At 43.4% G+C, this 21044-nt stretch overlaps 1 protein-coding gene across 3 annotated transcripts in view; it reads right to left on the bottom strand.

Annotated features, from left to right (window-relative positions):
* pias1b (protein inhibitor of activated STAT, 1b) overlaps positions 1 to 21044 on the bottom strand; it is a 192588-nt gene that overhangs the window by 83244 nt on the left and 88300 nt on the right. The window contains exon 1 of one of the 3 annotated variants that reach the window (XM_072470472.1): positions 1441 to 1527. The exons of the other annotated variants lie outside the window; for them this stretch is intronic. Within the exon in view, the coding sequence (XP_072326573.1) occupies positions 1441 to 1458 (18 nt within the window). The 5' untranslated portion in view covers positions 1459 to 1527. Of the gene's footprint in view, positions 1 to 1440; positions 1528 to 21044 lie in introns of those variants that run through there. 3 annotated transcript variants of the gene reach the window in all.

Here is a 21044-nt window from a genome sequence, read left to right as displayed (position 1 = left end):
ATGAGATCCAGCAATTTAAAATCTACAAAGCAGGAAATCAGTATTACACTGAACAAATCTACTTGTTTGGGACAAACTGGCCTCGGGCCATTTTACTTGCTAAATTAAGTTAAATGGATATATAAATCAAGAAATTTTAAATATGCCGAAAAGGGTAAGATGAGCAGCTTTCAATCCTGAACAGCAATTCGGATTGATCATGTCTAAAGGATGACTGGCACGCCAGTTATATTGAGCCGTCCAGGGCTGTAGCCAGAGTTCAGCCGACTGAATTGCTGGGGGTAGTTGAATGGTAATGCTGTGTTTTCAGTGTTGCAGCTGCACATTAAATTACCATTTGTGTGGAAAATAAATATCGAGGCCAAAAACTGCAGGTACAGAAGGTGGCCTGTGTTGTAGATCTTAGTTTGGGGGTGGCAGGGGGACCAGCTGAGGCAAGTGCAATCCATTGGCTGCTGGTGGAATGTGCAAGGTGTTGAAGATAGAGGACAAAATTTGTCTCAGCGACCACATTGTCCACAGTTTCACATCATCAAAGTTAACTGTCTCAGTTGAATGCCTACTTCAAAGCTGTGGACACCTGTGGAACTGGATAGGCTTCAGTTACAATTCAGGGAAGTCGGTAAGAAAACCAGAAAAAAAATGTGGTTTGACTGCGCACAATGGCTAAAATGATAGATTAAAAGGACATGCATTCAAAAGCTTTTGTGAGTTAATAAACTCAAGTGATTGGGACAGTAGGGATATTTCTTAATGAGGAGAACTGTCAATCATACTGGTCATAGTTAAAAAATAATTTCAAGCCGAGAAAGATTCAGGTGTGAATATGCAATAGCATTTTCTCTCGCTCTTCTGCAGTCTGATCGAGTTCAATCTTTCTCGGAGGGAAGCAAGATCAGCAAATATTATCCATCAACTCTAATTTTTGTCCTCTCCTAAACCACTAATAATAATGGCAACACATCTGACAACAATCCTAACTTCACCCTATAGCCAAATACATGCACCATCCAGCAGGAGTCTGGCTTGTGACAGCAACGTAAATTTCAAATGTTTTCAAGTACCGTCGAGTTCAATAGTCAGTTTAAAAATGATATTGCAAAATCCTTAAAGGTATAATTAAACTAAATCCTGTTCGGATCACAGCAGTCAAACTTGGGCTCCTGAAGGGGAGGAAGGTAATAATAATAATCTTTGTCACAAGTAGACTTACATTAACACCACAATTAAGTTACTGTGAAAAGCCTTTATTGCGGTGTTCATGTAAGCCTACTTGTGACAATAACGGTAAAGAAGTAGAAAAGATGTCACCAACCACATGGTCACAAACATACTGGACACTGCATTCTTCAAGCAGATTTAGGTTGGTACGCCAACTCCTACTAATATATATTTTTTTAAAGATATATTTAAAACCTGTAAATAGTGTGGCTCACTTACATTGCAAGGATCGCCCATCAAAGTCCACTGACTTTTTCACTTCAGAAAAAAAAAACTGGTCACCAACCAGGCTTCCTGAATGGACATGGACGACAGAGAAATTGTTGAAACCTCACAAGCAGACCACCCAGATTCCAAAAGGATCAGTGCAAGGGCTAAAGGTAAAGGCAACAGAAAATGTCTTTCAGGCAGAAACATACACAGTAAATGCACCTCCTCTGTCACAGTGCCTTCCATGAGTCCTTGGACAGGAAGTGCATTCCTGACTGAGCCCTACTGCACTGTTCTTTAAAGAAGTGGCCGGTGTTCGAACCATGACATCATAATGGCTCATGTGTAGCATGGTAACTTCCTCACAATGTGAGTCTGCTGCTTGCATTTGGAACTGATGGAAATGAGGCTATGACAGGTGAGGACCTTGAGAGGATTGTTATCACTAAGGAGGTAGTGATGGGCAAGCTAATGGGGCTAAAGGTAGACAAGTCTCCTGGCCCTGATGGAATGCATCCCAGAGTGCTAAAAGAGATGGCGAGGGAAATTTAGTGGATAATTTACCAAAATTCACTAGACTCTGGGGTGGTCCAGGCGGATTGGAAATTAGAAAACGTGACACCACTGTTTAAAAAAGGTGGTAGGCAGAAAGCAGGTAATTATAGGCCAGTGAGCTTAACTTCGGTAGTAGGGAAGATGTTGGAATCTATCATCAAGGAAGAAATAGCGAGGCATCTGGATGGAAATTGTCCCATTGGGCAGCCGCAGCATGGGTTCATAAAGGGCAGGTCGTGCCTAACTAATTTAGTGGATTTTTTGAGGACATTACCAGTACGGTAGATAACAGGGAGCCAATGGATGTGGTATATCTGGATTTCCAGAAAGCCTTTGACAATGTGCCACACAAAAGCTTGCTGCATAAGATAAAGATGCATGGCATTCAGGGGAAACTAGTAGCATGGATAGAGGATTGGTTAATTAATAGAAAGCAAAGAGTGGGGATTAATGGGTGTTTCTCTGGTTGGCAATCAGTAGCTAGTGGTGTCCCTCAGGGATCAGTGTTGGGCCCACAATTGTTCACAATTTACATAGATGATTTGGAGTTGGGGACCAAGGGCAATGTGTCCACGTTTGCAGACGACACTAAGATGAGTGGTAAAAAAAAAAGTGCAGAGGATACTGGAAGTCTGCAGAGGGATTTGGATAGGCTAGGGTCTGGCAGATGGAATACAATGTTGACAAATGTGAGGTTATCCATTTTGGTAGGAATAACAGCAAAAGGGATTATTATTTAAATGATAAAATATTAAAACATGCTGCTGTGCAGAGGGACCTGGGAGTGCTAGTGCATGAGTCGCAAAAAGTTGATTTACAGGTGATTAAGAAGGCAAATGGAATTTTGTCCTTCATTGCTAGAGGAATGGAGTTTAAGACTAGGGAGGTTATGCTGCAATTGTACAAGGTGTTAGCGAGGCCACACCTGGAGTATTGTGTTCAGTTTTGGTCTCCTTACTTAAGAAAGGACGTACTGGCACTGGAGGGTCTGCAGAGGAGATTCACTAGGTTAATCCCAGAGCTGAAGGGGTTGGATTACGAGGAGAGGTTGAGTAGACTGGGACTGTACTCATTGGAATTTAGAAGGATGAGGTGGGATCTTATAGAAATATATAACATTATGAAGGGAATAGATAGGATAGATGCGGGCAGGTTGTTTCCACTGGCAGGAGAAAGCAGAACTAGGGGGCATAGCCTCAAAATAAGGGGAAGTAGATTTAGGACTGAGTTTAGGAGGAACTTCTTCACCCAAAGGGTCGTGAATCTATGGAATTCCTTGCCCAGTGAAGCAGTAGAGGCTCCTTCATTAAATGTTTTAAAGATAAAGATAGATAGTTTTTTGAAGAATAAAGGGATTAAGGGTTGTGGTGTTCGGGCCGGATATGGAGCTGAGTCCACACAAGATCAGCCATGATCTCATTGAATGGTGGAGCAGGCTCGAGGGGCCAGATAGCCTACTCCTGCTCCTAGTTCTTATGTTCTTATGAACAGGTGGGAAGCACGACCCTGACCATCCAGTCATTTGCCATTATAATTCTCCGTCCCGCATCTGTAACGTTTTCCGCTACTGATCAAGGGTCACAGTCTCAAAATATTCCTCTCTCCACAAATGCTGCCCGAATTACTAAGTATTTCCAGCATTTTCTGTTCATTAGTTAGGTGTGGGTTTCAGCATATTTTGAAATCTTAGGCCATATAATGTTAATCAATTATGAACCGCCCTTTCAGATACCTGCTTATCAATGACAAGAGATGTCCCTTTATGCCACTGCTATGCCAGCTTATTAAATTTATAATAAATCATGAGAATGCCAGAGAAAATTAACTCAAAGCAGTTGCGATACATTTCTTTGGGTTTGTCATGATATGTAGACATGCAGATAATGATATACAGACAGGCAGCTAATGAACACAAGAGAACAGAACATGACCAATGAGCAGGCAGGACACTCAGGGGTGGTATCTCACGATAAAAGGCACGAGACACTCACACTCCGCCTCTTTCCACTGCTGCACATCTACAGAGTGAGTCAGGGTGTATGTACAGTATCACACCTCCAGCACGTGGCTAAGAGCTAGTCTGGTTCAGTCAGACAGAGTAACTACACTTAGGTTAGCAGAGAGTCAAACTCAGAGAACTGTGCTACTGGTTCAATAAATCAGATTGAACTAACTTCAAGGTCTGGAGTATCTTTTGGTTAAAGCTGCATCCAGTTGCAGCCTGTGTTGTCCCAGAGTACATAACACATCAGGGTTATGAAAAATACACTTTAGAAACTGGATTATAAATAGAACATGCCACTTACACAGATGATAGCTTCATTTATTAGACAACCATAAGCAATTAATTAGGTAAGTCACACAATTATATCAGGGTTTTAACAAGTACACGTTCTTCCCAATTTACCCTCCTAATTTGAAAATGTTGATTCACAATAGGGTACAAGTTCCTTCTTCCTTACAGCTTTTTCAAAGCACTCTTCATGCACGAGATTGTTCGAATGTCAGCAGGTTATTTGACCAGTGGTACCATCACAGCTAAATACATGCTATCCTTGTCCATCATCCACATATATCACTTTCCAGGTGTGGGGATGCTGCCTGATTTCCCAGTGGTATAAGCTAATCATAGCACTCCTATTAGTCTGACCAAGAGCAGCTAACTTGGCATGAAACAGATCGAATGTGGGACCTTTTCAGTCTATTTATTCGAGGAAGTGCATTTAGCAAATGAGGTGTCAGCACAAGTCCAGGTGAGGAAAAAGGGGATAACAGAAATATTTTAAACAAATTATCACTCTGATTTAGGGCTTAGAAACAAATGAGAAACCTTCCATCTGAACGGCATTTCCTTTGACCAGCAACTGAAAATGTGTATGATCATTTGCATTATCTTACTGCAGTCATGGTATTCTCAAGCATAATGAAGAACAGGTTTTATAGGAATGCTTATGAAGGAAACATTTGACAGTAGGAAACAACTACCATACGATCTGACTTTCACACTGTACCACTTGCTAGAAATGTACGAGTTCAAACTAGATTATCCATGATCTGACACAAATATTCTGTAGTTTTAAGTCTTATAAAGCCAGTTCGGACAAATTTCTATTTTTCACAAATGCAATTATCCCAACATCTATTTCAGAAAATTATGAAATTTCCACCGCATATTAACCACAAAGTGAAGTCAAACACAAACATCTCAATTCCCCCAATGCAAACATGCGGAGAAGCAAGATTCCTGGCTAATAGATACTAATATGATCCCAGACCAGAACCCAACTGTGGCTAGGATACTGGGCTGAAACGCCAATATTTTCATTTATTTCTAAGACTGTGCAGAAAGATTCGCTCCAGGAGTGATTGCATAAAGAAATAGGGATTTGGCATTTTTAACATTAAAAACTTTATTAGGAATACAAACATTAAACTGTTTAACTTAACACCCAAAAGGAATAACTTAAAATTACCCCTTAAACACTACTACTCAATTCCCCATTAAACAACAAGAAAATAAATATACAGCTCTCAGTCCATCTTAAAATCAGCATGGCAGTGACGCAGCGGTTAGCAGTACTGGGACCCGGGTTCGATCCTGGCCCCGGGTCACTGACCGCATGGAATTTGCACATTCTCCACATGTTTGCATGGGTCTCACCCCCACAACCCAAAGATATGTAGGGCAGGTGGATTGACCATGCTAAATTCCCGCTTTATTGGAAAAATTAAGAAATTTAAAAATCAGCATGGCATAGAGTAATACTTGCGTTTTAGAACAGATTTGGCTGCTTTTAGAATCCCTTCAGACTTTGGCTGAATTGTCTTCAAAAAGTTGGTTCATTTGGCATGTTTCAGCTTCTTCCCTGTCCCCAAAAAGACTCTCTGTTGTACAGATTATTACTCTTTTTTAACTATCCTACTGAGAGAATTGTGGACTCAGTTTCAGGCGGATCAGAATTCACCTCTTCTCGCTCCCAAAGCTTCTCAAAACTTAACTGCGTCTCTGCATCCCTGAGCTCCACCCATCAATGACTTCATCTCCCAAGCTGAAAAACAAATGATCTCTGCAGGCTGCAAAATCACATTAACTCCCCAGTCAAGCCACATTCCTCTGCTGTTTCCTAGAAGGTCCACCACACCTTTTCAAAACAAAATACTTTTTAAAAACATGACCACTGCAGTCAAACACAATATAATCCCAGGCGTTTAACCCTTAAATTGCCCAAATACTTAGACGCCAATATTCCCCAAATCCTCCATTGATCACACCTATAGGAACTGACTGGAAATGTGTGAATGTCCCACCATCATCTGCACTCGGCAGTTCAATCACTTCAGACCCAGATGGCAAATTGCATTGCTAAGCCTCCCCAAAATGCAGATTCGTGAATACATTGGATAAGGGGGTGAAAGGCAGGTAAACCAATCCTGTTCAGTTCCACCAATATCCAATGTTTATTTTTCCACTTTAGCCTAACACCTGACCTTAAAAGTAAAGAGGAAAGTTGGATGTATGAATCATGGAAAAGGAGGAAAACAACTGGATAATAGATAAGCGAGCCAGCACACACTAATTCTGCCCAAAAGGATGCACTTAAATTGATCCCCTCGTCGTTATTTCACACTAGTTTGTCACAACTTGAGAATTTTAAAAACTGATATCAATTTCAATTCGGTGCTCAACTATTTTCAAACTACGAGAGATTCACAAAGACCACTAATTTATGCTTCTGTGTCACACTGCTTTATTCTTTTGTTAAATCTGGCAACTCCTTAGTTTACAGCAACAATGGCTTTAAAAGGTACAGCAAAAAAGCCTCCCCACCATGATTTTGAATTTGTCAATGTTTGACAATCGTGAATTTACACGTAGCATACTAATTTGACGGAATCCAACAGTCATTTGAAACACAAAGCAGGAAATTTGAAAAATGCCCTGCAGTTTGGAGAATCTAATATAGCTTTTGATGTGATGGTTCAGGAATAAATGGCAGGTTCTTAGCATTTAAGTTTCAATCATATGGGGAAAGGTGAGCTGAAATGGGAAAGTGCACATCTTTTAAACATGCTCATTCCTTCTTCTATCCCTTTAAACATTAAAGTTTCATGAGAACGCTTGTGTTTTCAGGCAGAAAAAAAAAAGCGTCAACCAGGGCTCAGTGGGTAGCACTCACGTCTTGGGAGTCAGAAGGTCACACTTATGGGGGCAGCATTGCACTAATAACTCTGCATGTTACTTGAAACCTGCACTGTGATGATGGTGAGAAACAGGAGGGGTTACAAAAACTGAAGCTTCCTGTCACTGCATGAAATAACTCCCCGTAACTTGACTTGGTAAAATTATTTGAAAGAGGGGTAAATCTATCTACACTTTAGCTAGAGCTAACAAGGAAGGATCTCTAGAGAAGGCTGTCAGCGTCATTCAACTCTGTAATAGGACATTTAAATCCACAGAGAAATTATTTTAATAGAACCAATCCCATTTGAATGATGGACAGCAAAATTCTTCGCTTACACAGAGGAACAGAACATATTTACCAATGGATGAAACTGTAATTTGTCTATCAAAAGCATTATGGCAACATCCCTGTTGTGACTGGGTGTCAACTGAAATTCACTGCAAGAGGTAATTTCAGTCAACCCAATTTCATTTTTACTGACTATTGCATTACAAGTAAACATTTGCTTGTCACAAAACTTTTTCCAGAAGATTCACTCTTTTTGCAACTCCAAATATTGCTTAAAAGTTGCAGGAGAATTTCAAGATTTTTTTGTCAGAGCTTGGAAGGCACAGAGCTATTTTTGCAACAGTCATTGTCAGTCAAACCTGTAATCAATATAATTGGGTACTCAGGTGTACAGGAGATCTAGTTTTTCAACTTGAGGAATGTGAATGTCCAAATGTACGTGTACATTTGATGAATCTCCCGTTAATAGTGGGGTACCACAATGATCAATACTTACACCGAAACTGTTCACAATCTATATAAATAGAACATTACAGCGCAGTACAGGCCCTTCGGCCCTCGATGTTGCGCCGACCTGGGAAACCACTCTAAAGCCCATCTACACTATTCCCTTATCGTCCATATGTCAAATGATTTGGATGTGGGGCCAAATGTATTATTTACAAATCTGATGACAAAACTAGATGGAGATGTGAGTTGGCAGGAAGTTGCAAGGAGGTTTCAAGGGGATTTGGACAGGCTGAGTGAGCAAGAACATGGCAGATGTTCTTATGTTATCCACTTCAGTCGAAAAAACAGAAAGGCAGAGTATTTCTTAAAAGGAGAGAGGTTGGGAAGTGTTAATGTCAAAGGGATCAGAGTGTCCTTGCTCAGGAGTCACTAAAAGCTAGCATTCAGGTGCAGCAAGCAATTAGGAAGGCAAATGGTATGTTGGCATTCATCGCAAGGGGATTTGAAAAGAGTAAAGATGTCTTGCTGTAACTATATAGAGCATTTGTGAGACTGCATCGGGAGTAGTGTAGAGTTTTGGTCTCCTTCGTTAAAGAAGGACATATTTGCCAGAGGGAGTGCAACAAGGTTCACCAGACTAATCCCTGGGATGACGGAATCGTTTTATGAAAGAGATCGAGGAATGTGGGCCTATATTCTGAACAGTTTCAAAGAATGAGCGGTGATCTCATTGAAACTTGCAGAATTCCTCCAGAATAGGACGATTCCCTAGCTGGTGAGTCTAGAACCAGTGATCACTCGGAAGATTGAGATGAGAGGGAATTTCTTTAGTCAAAGGGTGGTGAATTGTTGTAACTCTCTACCCAGAGGACGGTGGAAGCTCAGTCTTTGAGTATGTTCAAGGTAGAAAGCGATAAGATTTTTGGATACTCGTGACATCAAATGATAAGGGGGAGTGGGAAAATGGTCCAAGAGGAAGATGATCAACCATGATCTGTTTGAATGGTGGAGCAAGCTCGACAGGCCTACTCCTGTTCCTATGTCCTACATATCTCCACTGGTTGAGGATTGAGACCCAACAGATGACATGCAAGAGACAAAGACACAAATCACAATTTACTTTAAGTGATCTTCAACCTACCCACAGTACTCTGGGCGATCAATGGGTTTCAAGTATGTGTGCACTTAAAACTGCATATGATGGGAAAAGATAGTTCTCACTATAAGATTGGTGTCTTCAGCTGGAAAGCTCTGGGATCCCTTCCCTAAACCTTCTGCCAACTCTTCGCCTCTCTTTGTACCTTAACACCTACTTCTGACTATCTAGTCTAGTATTGTTATGTGGCTGTGTGTCAAATTTTGCTTTTGTAACATTGCTGTGACTTGTCTTGGAACATCTGACTATGTTAAAGGCACCATTGATTCTGGAGCATAGGAAGAGGTAACTGCAACAATTCCCAGACTAAACATAAACATGCTTTCTTTTTCTAAAGCTCTACTTCAAAATCAGTGTCAAATCTTTGTTTCAAAAAAAATCCATCCATGTCCCAAACATCACATCTTTGAATATCCTATTCCTCATCTAAGGCCTTTGAATGTATTGTTAACGACCAACTCTGCCAATCCAAATGTCAAAATGGTCCCACATAATGCAGACATTTTCAAACCCAGGACCGCGGGTATCAGGTGGGTCGCGGTGCCATACGTCACGGTGTTCCCGATCGCAGGGCCATACGTCACGCCGTTCCAGATCGCAGGAAATAGGGGCCAACGGCATGACCAGCTTTTAAAAATGCCAGCCGCGACTGGCTTTCAAAATGCCGGCTGTTCCGCGCCTGCATGCCCCCTCAGCAGTGCGCAGGCCCGGAGTCCAGCTGGGCAGAACGCCTCCTCCTGACGTCAGCATGACCCAGGAGTTTCTTTTTTTTTTATAAAATAAATCGCTGCAGTTTTCTTGTCTGGTGCGGCAGCAGAGAGCAGCAGGTCACGCGCTCCGTACGCTGAAATCATGTGTTCTGGGCGCGAGAGAGCTTCCTCCATTTTGCAGCTGCCAGCAGTGCTGGTGTGAACTCCAGGGCCCTTGGTGAACAACCCATGAAGCAGCTGAAAATAGGAACAAAGCAGCATAAAGATGATTACTCGAGGTGTGGGTTAATTAATTGTGCCACTGCAAATCAGGATTCAAAGTTTGTGTGTGTTATAGGCAAGGAAGCTCTGATAAATGAAAGTTTAAAACCCTCAAAACTTCAAAGCGTGACGAGTTAGAGGGCAACCTCTTTCAACGGATGTGGTGAGATTTTAGATCATCTGTTGAAGTCATTATCAGAAATGTTGCATTGAATAACAAAGAAGTGAGATCTGAGGACCAAGCAGGCTCACTTGTCACATTAAAGGCAAGTGGAAATGTTGGTCTGTGAAGGTCGGCCAGTGTGGGCTGCAAAGGTCGGCTGGCTGGTAAAAATGGTTCCTGGGCAAAAAAGTTTGAAAAACACTGATATAGCAGTGAATGAAATTTTCTGCAACTGTGACGCTCCACCTTATTGCCCTCAACTTCTACAGTAAGTGATGTAAATGATATGATTCCCTTCATCGCCTACTCTTTCAATATTTAGCTTAACTGCACTCCCATAGTTTCACTCCCATTAGAATGCAACCACCAACAGATTATTTTTCCTTCCCATACTATCTTTACTGTATCCACGAAAGTACCATCCTCACTTTTCCAAATGCTGCCTTTGCTGAAGCGTCTGAAACTGTCATGATTGAATCATACTTGGTCCCAGAAGAGATAGGAGAATGTAACTAGTGTATTTTCTGATTCACTCATGCCTGATCCTCACAAGAACGCCCAAGTCAAGCTTTGGTAATTTACTAGGTGCCAGTTATCATAGAATTTACAGTGCAGAAAGAAGCCTTTCGGCCCATCGTGTCTGCACCGGCTCTTGGAAAGAGCACCCTACTTAAGCCTCTATAACCCGACCTTGCCTTTTTCGACAATAAGGGGCTATTTAGCATGGGCAATCCACCTAACCTGCTCATCTCTGGACTGTGGGAGGAAACCAGAGTACCCAGAGGAAACCCATGCAGAGAAAGTACAAACTCCACACAGACAGTCACCCGAGGCCGGAATTGAACCCGGGACCCTGGAATTGTGAGGCAGCAGTGCTATCCACTGTGCCACCATGCCGCCCTACTATAAATTTCCCAAAATAAAATAAAATGCACCTAATGCTTACATGAGCTAGCAAATGGGGTAAAGACAAGCTGCAACAACATGAACAGCAAGCAAAGTGCTCTTTCTTTTTTTTTTTAAATTTAGAGTACCAATTATTATTTTCTTTCCAATTAAAGGGCAATTTAGCGTGGCCAATCCACCTACTCTGCACATCTTTTGGGTTGTGGGGGTGAGACCCATGCAGACACGGGGAGAATGTGCAAACTCCACACGGACAGTGACCCAGGGACGGGATCGAACCTAGGTCCTCGGCGCTGAGCAATCAGTGCTAACCACTGGGCCACCATGCTGCCCTAAGCAAGCAAAGAAAAGTAACGGCATGAAAAATATCGATGCTTCCTTTTAGCTGGCAATTGGTTGTTCTCAGTACGAAGCCCAGGCACGATGGAACATGGACTTGTACACAAAAAAACAATAGTGTGTTCCAACAGCCTTATAAACATGGGAACAAAAGGGTAGCATTTAGAATACAGCATGAATTATTTTAATATCTCATCATCCCCATTGGTTTCTTTTCACAACTAATTTTTCGAATCTCCAACAGAAACCACAGCATCTCCCAGATGTCCAGTAAAATAGCTTTATTGGTCATTATCTTTTAAGGAAACAGTCGTGAATGACTGATTCAACTGTCATTGTTACTTTAGTTGTAAAAATCACATGAATCAAAGAGTTAGCATGCAAATACAGCAAGTGATTAGGAAGGCAAATGGAATGCTGTTTATTGCAAGGCGCATGAAATATAAATTAGGGATGTTTTGCTACAGTTGTACAAAGCATTAGTGAAATGAAATGAAATGAAAATCGCTTGTCACAAGTAGGCTGCATCAGCAGTTCAGAGAAGGTTCACTCCACTGATTCCTGGGATGAGGAGGTTATCTTAGGAGGAAAGGTTGGACAATTTGGATCTGTATCCACGGCAGTTTAGAAGATTGAAAGGTGATCTTATTGAAACAGAAAGGATCCCGGGGGAACTTGACAGAGTGGGTATTGAAACAACATTTCCCCACAGAACTAGGAACACAATTTATAAACAAGGGAGCCCCATTTATTATTATTAATAATAATCGCTTATTGTCACAAGTAGATTTCAATGAAGTTATTGTGAAAAGCCCCTAGTCGCCACGTTCCGGCACCTATTCGGGGAGGCCAGTACGGGAATTGAACCCGCACTGCTGGCATTGTTCTGCATTGCAAGCCAGCTATTTAGCTAAACCAGTCCCTAAACCATTTAAGACGGAGATGAAGAGAAATCTTTTTTCTTTCAGAGGGTCACAAATCTGTGGAATTCTCTTTGCCAGTGAGTGGTAAAGCTGGGTCATTGAATATTTAAGGAAAAGTAGACAGATTCTAGACTCACAAGGACGTTTTTTGGGGAGGGGGGGTGACATTGAGGCCAAAATCAGATCAGCACGATCTTACTGAATTGCAGAGCAGGCTTGAGGGGCCGAATTCAATTGAACCCAAACAGTTGCTACGAAGGAGAAGAGCAGCACATGCATGGAAACACCACCACAAGTTCACCTCCAAGCTCTGCACCATCCTGACTTGGAACTATATTGCCATTCCTCCAATGTCACTGGGCTAAATTCCTGGAACTCCCCAACAGCACGGTGGATGCATCTACATCACAGGGGCTGCAGTTTTCAAGGTGACAGCTCTCCGCCATCTTCTCAGCGGCTGTTAGGAATGGGCAATAAATTCTGGCCAAGCTATATCCACGAAAGACGACATTTAAAAAAATTGTGTTAAATAAATTCAGGGAGCAACATAAGTTATTTTCTTGGAATGTGGGTACTACTGGCAAAGCCTTAGTTATTGTTCATTCCCCTGGTTGCCCTGAACCATTCAATATGACTGAGTGTTCGCCATGCCATTTCATAGTGCAATTAAGAGTCAACCACATTGGGGTAGGACTGGAGTTTTGTACAGATCAGACTAAGTAAGGGCTGGACGTGCTTCCTTCTCGAAAGGACATTAATAAATAATGTGAGCCCATTGGGTTCACTATTAACACATGATCTGGATCAATCAAATCACTGAATGACTTTTTAAAAATTAGCTCATGGGATGTGGGCACCGCTGTCTGGGCCAGCATTTATTGTCCAATCCGAATTGCCCTTGAACAGAGTGACTTGCTCGGCCATTTCAACGGCCAGTTAAGATTCAACCAGTTAAGAGTCAACCACATTGCTCTGGGTCTGGACTCGCGTGTAAGGGCAGCAGATTTCTTTCCCTAAAGGACATTAGTGAACCAGATAGATTTTTACAATAGTTAACAATGGTTTCATGGTCATGAATAGACTTTTTAATTCCAGATTCATACGGAATTCAAATTACACCATCGGCCATAGTGGGATCCAAACCCCGGGTCCCCAGGATATTTACCCTGGTCTCTGGATTACTAGTTCAGCGACAATACCACTATGCCACCGCCTGCCTATGTCGAGTAGTCAAGGATACACTTCCCTAGTGTCCTGCTGGACAGCTGGTTTGTGATGCAGAACAAGGCCAACAGCGCAGGTTCAATTCCTATACCAGCTGAGGTTATTCATGAAGGCCCCACCATCTCAACCTTGCCCCTCTTCCCCGTTGTTACCAGACCCTGAATGGCCTTCTTATGGACTGAACTGACCTTTCAACACACCTTCTCTACAGTTGTAGCACTATATTCTATATGCAGCACCCAATGTCTATGTTTATGTATTTACCGTATGTTCTAGGTTTTCATGAATGGAGCATTCTGCCTGAACAGTACGCAGAGCAATACTTTTCACTGTACCTCAGTAACATCCAGCAGAGGGCAGTAGAGTGGAGCTGCTGATTGGCTGTTGCGGGGGAAATTGGCACACGTCCGTTGTGGTCACCCTAACTTGAAGGTGCACCTGTGCAAGAGACCCTAGCTCTTCAAGTGAAGACAAGCATCCAGCAGAGGGCAGTAGAGCAGAGATACTGATTGGCTGTTGCATATGTCCGTGGTGGTCACCCTAACTTGGAACGTGGTTTGTGGGGGAGCTGTTGTCAAGTGACACTTCAAACCAAAACACTTCTTCAGTGTTTCCCTCCCTACCCTCTCCTCTAACCAAAAAAAAAACGGTGAAAAGATCAAGAGGAAGGCTCGAGGGCAGGTAGAAGTAGAAAGAAGTTGAACCGTGACGTCACAGCACGCAGGTAAGGGATTGGCTGGTGACTGGCAACTAGTTTTTCTTTTATTTCCCCTCAGGTGTTATCGTGCAGGGCGCAGAGGCTGCTGAGTGAGTGCTTGCTGAGAAGGGGCGTGAATAACAGATAAGCTCTTTCTTTCTTTTTCTGTTTTTATCTAGAGGGGATGGCAGGGAAGGTAGTGCAATGTTCCTCCTGCAGAATGTTTGAGGTGAGGGACGCCATCAGTGTCCCTGCTGATTTCATCTGTGGGAAGTGCACCCATCTCAGCTCCTCAGAAACCGCATTAGGGAACTGGAGCTGGATGAACTTCGGATCATTCGGGAGGCAGAGGTGGTCATAGATAGAAGCTTCAGGGATGCAGTTACTCCGAAGAATAAAGATAGGTGAGTGACATTGAGGGGGGCTGGGAGGAAGCAGTCAGTACAGGGATCCCCTGTGGTCGGTCCCCTTAGTAACAAGTATACCGCTTTGGATACTGTTTGGGGGGGGGGGGGAAAGAGACTCGCCAAGGGTAAGCCATGGGGTACAGGCCTCTGGCACAGAGTTTGTCCCTGTTGCTCTGAAGGGAAGTGGGGAGAGGGGTAGAGCATTAGTCATTGGAGACTCCATAGTTAGGGGGACTGATAGGAGATTCTGTGGGAACGGGAGAGACTCGCGGTTGGTGTGTTGCCTCCTAGGTGCCAGGGTGTGTGATGTCTCGGATCGTGTTTTCGGGATCCTTAAGGGGGAGGGGGAGCAACCCCAAGTCGTGGTCCACATAGGTATCAACGACATAGGTAGGAAAAGGGATAGGGATGTAAGGCAGGAATTCAGGGAGCTAGGGTGGAAACTTAGATCTAGGACAAACAGAGTTATTACCTCTGGGTTGTTACCCGTGCCACGTGATAGCGAGACGAGGAATAGGGAGAGAGAGGAGTTGAACACATGGCGACAGGGATGGTGCTGGAGAGAGGGTTTCAGATTTCTGGATAATTGGGGCTCATTCTGGGGTCGGTGGGACCTCTACAACGGGATGGTCTACACCTGGACCAGAGGGGTACCAATATCCCGGGGGGGGGGGGGGGGGGGGATTTGCTAATGCTCTTCTGGAGGGTTTAAACTAGTTCAGCAGGGGCTTGGGAACCTGAATTGTATCTCCAGTATACATGAGGTTGAGAGTAGTGAGGGCATAAGTAAGGTTTCAAAGTTGCAGGAGTGTACCGGCAGGCAGGAAGGTGATTTAAAGTGTGTCTTCTTCAATGCCAGGGGCATCCGGAATAAGGGGGGTGAACTTGCGGCATGGGTTGGTACATGGGACTTCGATGTTGTGGCCATTTCGGAGACATGGATAGAGCAGGGACAGGAATGCTTGTTGCAGGTCCCAGGGTTTAGGGAAGGTGGTAAAAGAGGGGGGAGGGACAGTATTACGGTGGCAGAAAGGACGTTTGATGAGGACTCGTCTACTGAGGTAGTATGGGCTGAGGTTAGAAACAGGAAAGGAGAGGTCACCTGTTAGGGGTTTTCTATCGGCCTCCGAAAAGTTCCAGAGATGTAGAGGAAAGGATTGCAAAGATTATTCTGGATAGGAGCAAAAGCAACAGGGTTGTTGTTATGGGGGACTTTAACTTTCCAAATATTGACTGAAAATGCTACAGTTAGAGTACTTTAGATGGGTCAGTTTTTGTCCAATGTGTGCAGGAGGGTTTCCTCACACAGTATGTAGATAGGCCAACGAGAGGCGAGGCCATATTGGATTTGATACTGGGTAATGAACCAGGACAGGTGTTAGATTTGGAGGTAGGTGAGCACTTTGGTGGTAGTGACCACAATTCGATTACTTTTACTTTAGTGATGGAAAGGGATAGCTATATACCGCAGGGCAAGAGTTATATCTGGGGGTAAGTCAATTATGATGCGATGAGGCAAGACTTAGGATGCATCGGCTGGAGAGGAAAACTGCAGGGAATGGGCACAATGGAAATGTGGAACTTGTTCAAGGAACAGCTACTGCGTGTCCTTGATAAGTATGTACCTGTCAGGCAGGGAGGAAGTGGTCGAGCAAGGGAACCGTGGTTTACTAAAGCAGTCGAAACACTTGTCAAGAGGAAGAAGGAGGCGTATGTAAAGATGAGACATGAAGGTTCAGTTGGGGCACTCGAGTGTTCCAAGTTAGCTAGGAAGGACCTAAAGAGAGAGCTAAGAAGAGCCAGGAGGGGACGAGAAGTTTTTGGCAGGTAGGATCAAGGATAACCCTAAAGCTTTGTCTAGATATGTCAGGAATAAAAGAATGACTAGGGTAAGAGTAGGGCCAGTCAAGGACAGTAGTGGGAAATTGTGCGTGGAGTCCGAGGAGATAGGAGAGGTGCTAAATGAATATTTTTTGTCAGTATTCACACAGGAAAAAGACAATGTTGTCAAGGAGAATACTGAGATTCAGGCTACTAGACTAGAAGGGCTTGAGGTTCATAGGGAGGTGTTAGTAATTCTGGAAAGAATGAAAATAGATCAGTCCCTAGGATTCTCTGTGAAGCTAGGGAAGAGATTGCAGAGCCTTTGGCTTTGATCTTTAAGTCATCTTTGTCTACAGGAATAGTGCCAGAAGACTGGAGGATAGCAAATGTTGTCCCTTTGTTCAATAAGGGAAGTAGAGCCAACCCCGGTAACTATAGACCAGTGAGCCTTACTTCTGTTGTGGGCAAAATCTTGGAAAGGTTTATAAGAGATAGGATGATTAATCATCTGGAAAGGAATAATTTGATTAGAGATAGTCAACACGGTTTTGTGAAGGGTAGGTCGTGCCTCACAAACCTTATTGAATTCTTTGAGAAGGTGACCAAACAGGTGGATGAGGGTAAAGCAGTTGATGTGGTGTATATGGATTTCAGTAAAGTATTTGACAAGGTTCCCCACGGTAGGCTACTGCAGAAAATACAGAGGGATGGGATTCAGGGTGATTTAGCAGTTTGGATCAGAAATTGGCTAGCTGGAAGAAGACAAACGGTGGTGGTTGATGGGAAATGTTCAGACTGGAGTCCAGTTACTAGCGGTGTACCACAAGGATCTGTTTTGGGGCCACTGCTGTTTGTCATTTTTATAAATGACCTGGAGGAGGGCGTAGAAGGATGGGTGAGTACATTTGCAGATGACACTAAAGTCCGTGGAGTTGTGGACAGTGAGGAAGGATGTTAATCTAACATCTGAAGGATGTTACAGAGGGACATAGATAAGCTGCAACGCTGGGCTGAGAGGTGGCAAATGGAGTTTAATGCAGAAAAGTGTGAGGTGATTCATTTTGGAAGGAATAACAGGAAGACAGAGTACTGGGCTAATGGTAAGATTCTTGGCAGTGTGCATGAGCAGAGAGATCTCAGTGTCCATGTACATAGATCCCGGAAAATTGCCACCCAGGTTGATAGGGTTGTTAAGAAGGCGTACGGTGTATTAGCTTTTATTGGTGGAGGGATTGAGTTTCGGAGCCATGAGGTCATGTTGCAGCTGTACAAAACTCTGGTGCGGCCGCATTTGAAGTATTACGTGCAATTCTGGTCACCGCATTATAGGAAGGATGTGGAAGCATTGGAAAGGGTGCAGAGGAGATTTACCAGAATGTTGCCTGGTATAGGGGGAAGATCTTATGAGGAAAGGCTGAGGGATTTGAGGCTGTTTTCGTTAGAGAGAAGGTGGTTAAGAGGTGACTTAATTGAGGCATTCAAGATGATCAGAGGATTGGATAGGGTGGACAGTGAGAGCCTTTTTCCTCGGATGGTGATGTCTAGCACGAGGGGACAAAGCTTTAAATTGAGGGGAGACAGATATAGGATAGATATCAGAGGTACGTTCTTTACTCAGAGAGTAGTAAGGGCGTGGACTGCCCGTCCTGCAACAGTAGTGGACTCGCCAACACTAAGGGCATTCAAATGGTCATTGGATAGACATATGTACGATAAGGGAATAGTGTAGATGGGCTTTAGAGTGGTTTCACAGGTCGGCGCAACAGCGAGGGCCGAAGAGCCTGTACTGCGCTGTAATGTTCTATGTTCTATGTGACAATAAATCCAAATCTAATCTAAATAAAAAGGTGCGAGATCTTCAGGTTAAATCGCCAGTCAGCTCTCCCCTCTGGCCATCTGGGATTATTACGACCTACACTGCCTTATCTTCTTTGTCCAGCAAATCCAGCAAATGAAGAAAATGTACCGAAGAGCTAGATAATCCAATGCAACATCCATTTAAGAGCACCACATTCTGAAGTGTGCGTCAAGCTTTGCGCACACAGTTTACATATCAACTTATCAAACGTGTTGATGCCTTATATCATACTGCAAGATGTGCTTTGCAATATACATATAATTTATGCAATGTTCATGTTTTATGGCAAGGCTCCAAAACAAAAATCCAGAGATTTGATTGGCAACATATTGTTCACCGGCTCTCGTCTAGGGATCCATGCTGGCTACAAAGAAGAATATTACATCACAGGAACAGGCCCTTCAGCCCACAAGTCCTGCACCAGATTCCTCATTTAGACCTACTACTTATTGCCCAATGATCTGTATCCCTCCATTCCTTGTCAATTCAATGTGTCTATCAATATCTTAAATGTTGCTATTGTGCCTGCATCCACCACTTCCACTGGCAACGCGTTTCAGGCACCCATCGCGCTCTGCGTGAAAAACCTTCCCCACACATCTCCCCTAAACATTCCTCCTTTTCACCTTGAACCTGCGCCCCCTTATAATTGAGTCTTCCCCCCTGGGAAAATGCTTGTGACTACTCACCCTGTCTATACCTCTCGTAATTTTGTACACCTCAATCAGGTCTCCCCTCAGCCTCCGTCTTTCCGACGAAAACAATCTAAGTTTATTCAAACTCTCCTCATAGCCAACACCCTCCAGACCAGTAAACCTTCTTTGCACACTCTCCAAAGCATCCAACGTCCTTCTGGTAGTGTGGTGACCAGAACTGCACGCAATATTCCAAATGTGGCCTAACTAAAGGCCACATTTATACAACTGTAACATGGCCTGTCAACTCTTGTACTCAATGCCCTGAAAGCAAGCATGCCATGTGCCTTCTTGACCACCTTATCCACCTCATTGCCGCTTTCATGGAACTATGGACCTGAACACCCAGATCAATGCTCCTAAGGGTTTTGCCATTTACTGTACAGGGATGGAGATTTTCACAACTTCCTGTTCATGTGATTCAATTGCAAAAGGACAGCAAAGTGAAACAATTGCTACCAGAAAATCGCCCAGTCTTTTCAGTAATGGTAAACGGTGATTTATTATTTCCAGCAAAAATAATGGAAGTCATTCTGTTAAAACCATAATAATAAATCGAACACTGCAAGTTGGTCAGGAGTTTATCCCCAATATCCAATCTCAACTGGAATGCTGTGGAGGGGCACCACATGTAGTTAGCTGCCAAAGTAGAACATCAGGGGAGCAGCCATCCTACCAGATACTGTAAGTTTCACTGGTGGATTGATGAAAGATGGAAAGGGATCAAAGGATAAGGGATGGGAAGAAAGTGGGAGCAGGTTACATAATTGGATGATCAGCCATGATCATAATGAATGGTGGAGCAAGCCCCAAGGGCCAAATGGCCGACTTGTCCTATTTTCTATGTTTGAAAGAAATACCTGGTATTAGAATGTAAAATCTGTGTTTTGGAGTAAGCAGGCGATTCACAATCGCACTGGCATAGGCCTCAAAGCAGGTTGGACATAATTTAGCCTTCACATATGTCCAAGTGAAAAAGAAAAACCTGAATTAAGTTACTGCACAAGTATAATTGTTATTTTAAAACAAGATTTAATTTAGTGATATTGTTTGTGCAGAATGAAGTGACATGCTTCAATTGCTAACAGAGGGACTATCTGCAAAGTGAAATTACTGCTCACTTGATGGCACTAAACATATTTAATTTATCCCTAAAACAGCACTGTAAGGCACTAAAGTAAAATTTGCAAAGACGACATATTGGGAGAATCTTAAATTTATAAGCCTGCAGATTGTACAAGTTATTGAAAAGGGATTAGCTTAATCTTCCCTTTATTAATAGCCATTTAATATAACAAGCCTTATGTTGTGCAACAGATCACTAAGAGATTATAATCCACAAAATGTCACCTTGGGCCTGAGGCTGCATCGGGTAGGGAAACCCACACACCTTTGGAGATCAACTTTTTTTAACAGATCATAGCTGCCATGAAGACTTGCACTGCGGACTTCCGGGTGCGGCGATGACCAGCTGAGTCGCACGTTTCGGCAGCTCCCTGTGAAACGGACTTTTGGGCTCTTGATAGGAGCCCCAACGGCAATTTTGACGGCTAAAAACACTGTGCGGTAAACCAGAAGGGAATCCCCCCTGGATACGGATGGAAAAAGGAGGAGAGAATGGCCAGATTGCAGTGGATCCTTTAGAACAGCGGCAAGGAAGGCAAGCAAAAACCAAGATGGCGACGGAAGGTGGCAGTTTAACACGGGGCCCTGAACAACAAGAGTTCTTGAAATGCTGTGTGGAAGAGATCAAAAAGGAAATGAAGAAAGAGCTGTTGGCCCCGATACTACAGGCGATCGAAGGGCTAAAGGAGGAACAAAAGACCCAGGAGCGGGAGCTTCGGGTCGTGAAGGCAAAGGCAGCCGAGAATGAGGACGATATACAGGGCCTGGTGGTGAAGACGGAGACGCAGGAGGCACATCAGAAACGATGTGTGGAAAGGTTGGAGGCACTGGAAAACAACGCAAGGAGGA

This window comes from Scyliorhinus torazame, chromosome 12 (genome assembly GCF_047496885.1).
Source record: "Scyliorhinus torazame isolate Kashiwa2021f chromosome 12, sScyTor2.1, whole genome shotgun sequence".
Taxonomy (NCBI): domain Eukaryota; kingdom Metazoa; phylum Chordata; class Chondrichthyes; order Carcharhiniformes; family Scyliorhinidae; genus Scyliorhinus; species Scyliorhinus torazame.
The sequence above is the reverse complement of the archived record's forward strand: the minus strand, read 5'-3'. Positions and strand labels throughout refer to the sequence as shown.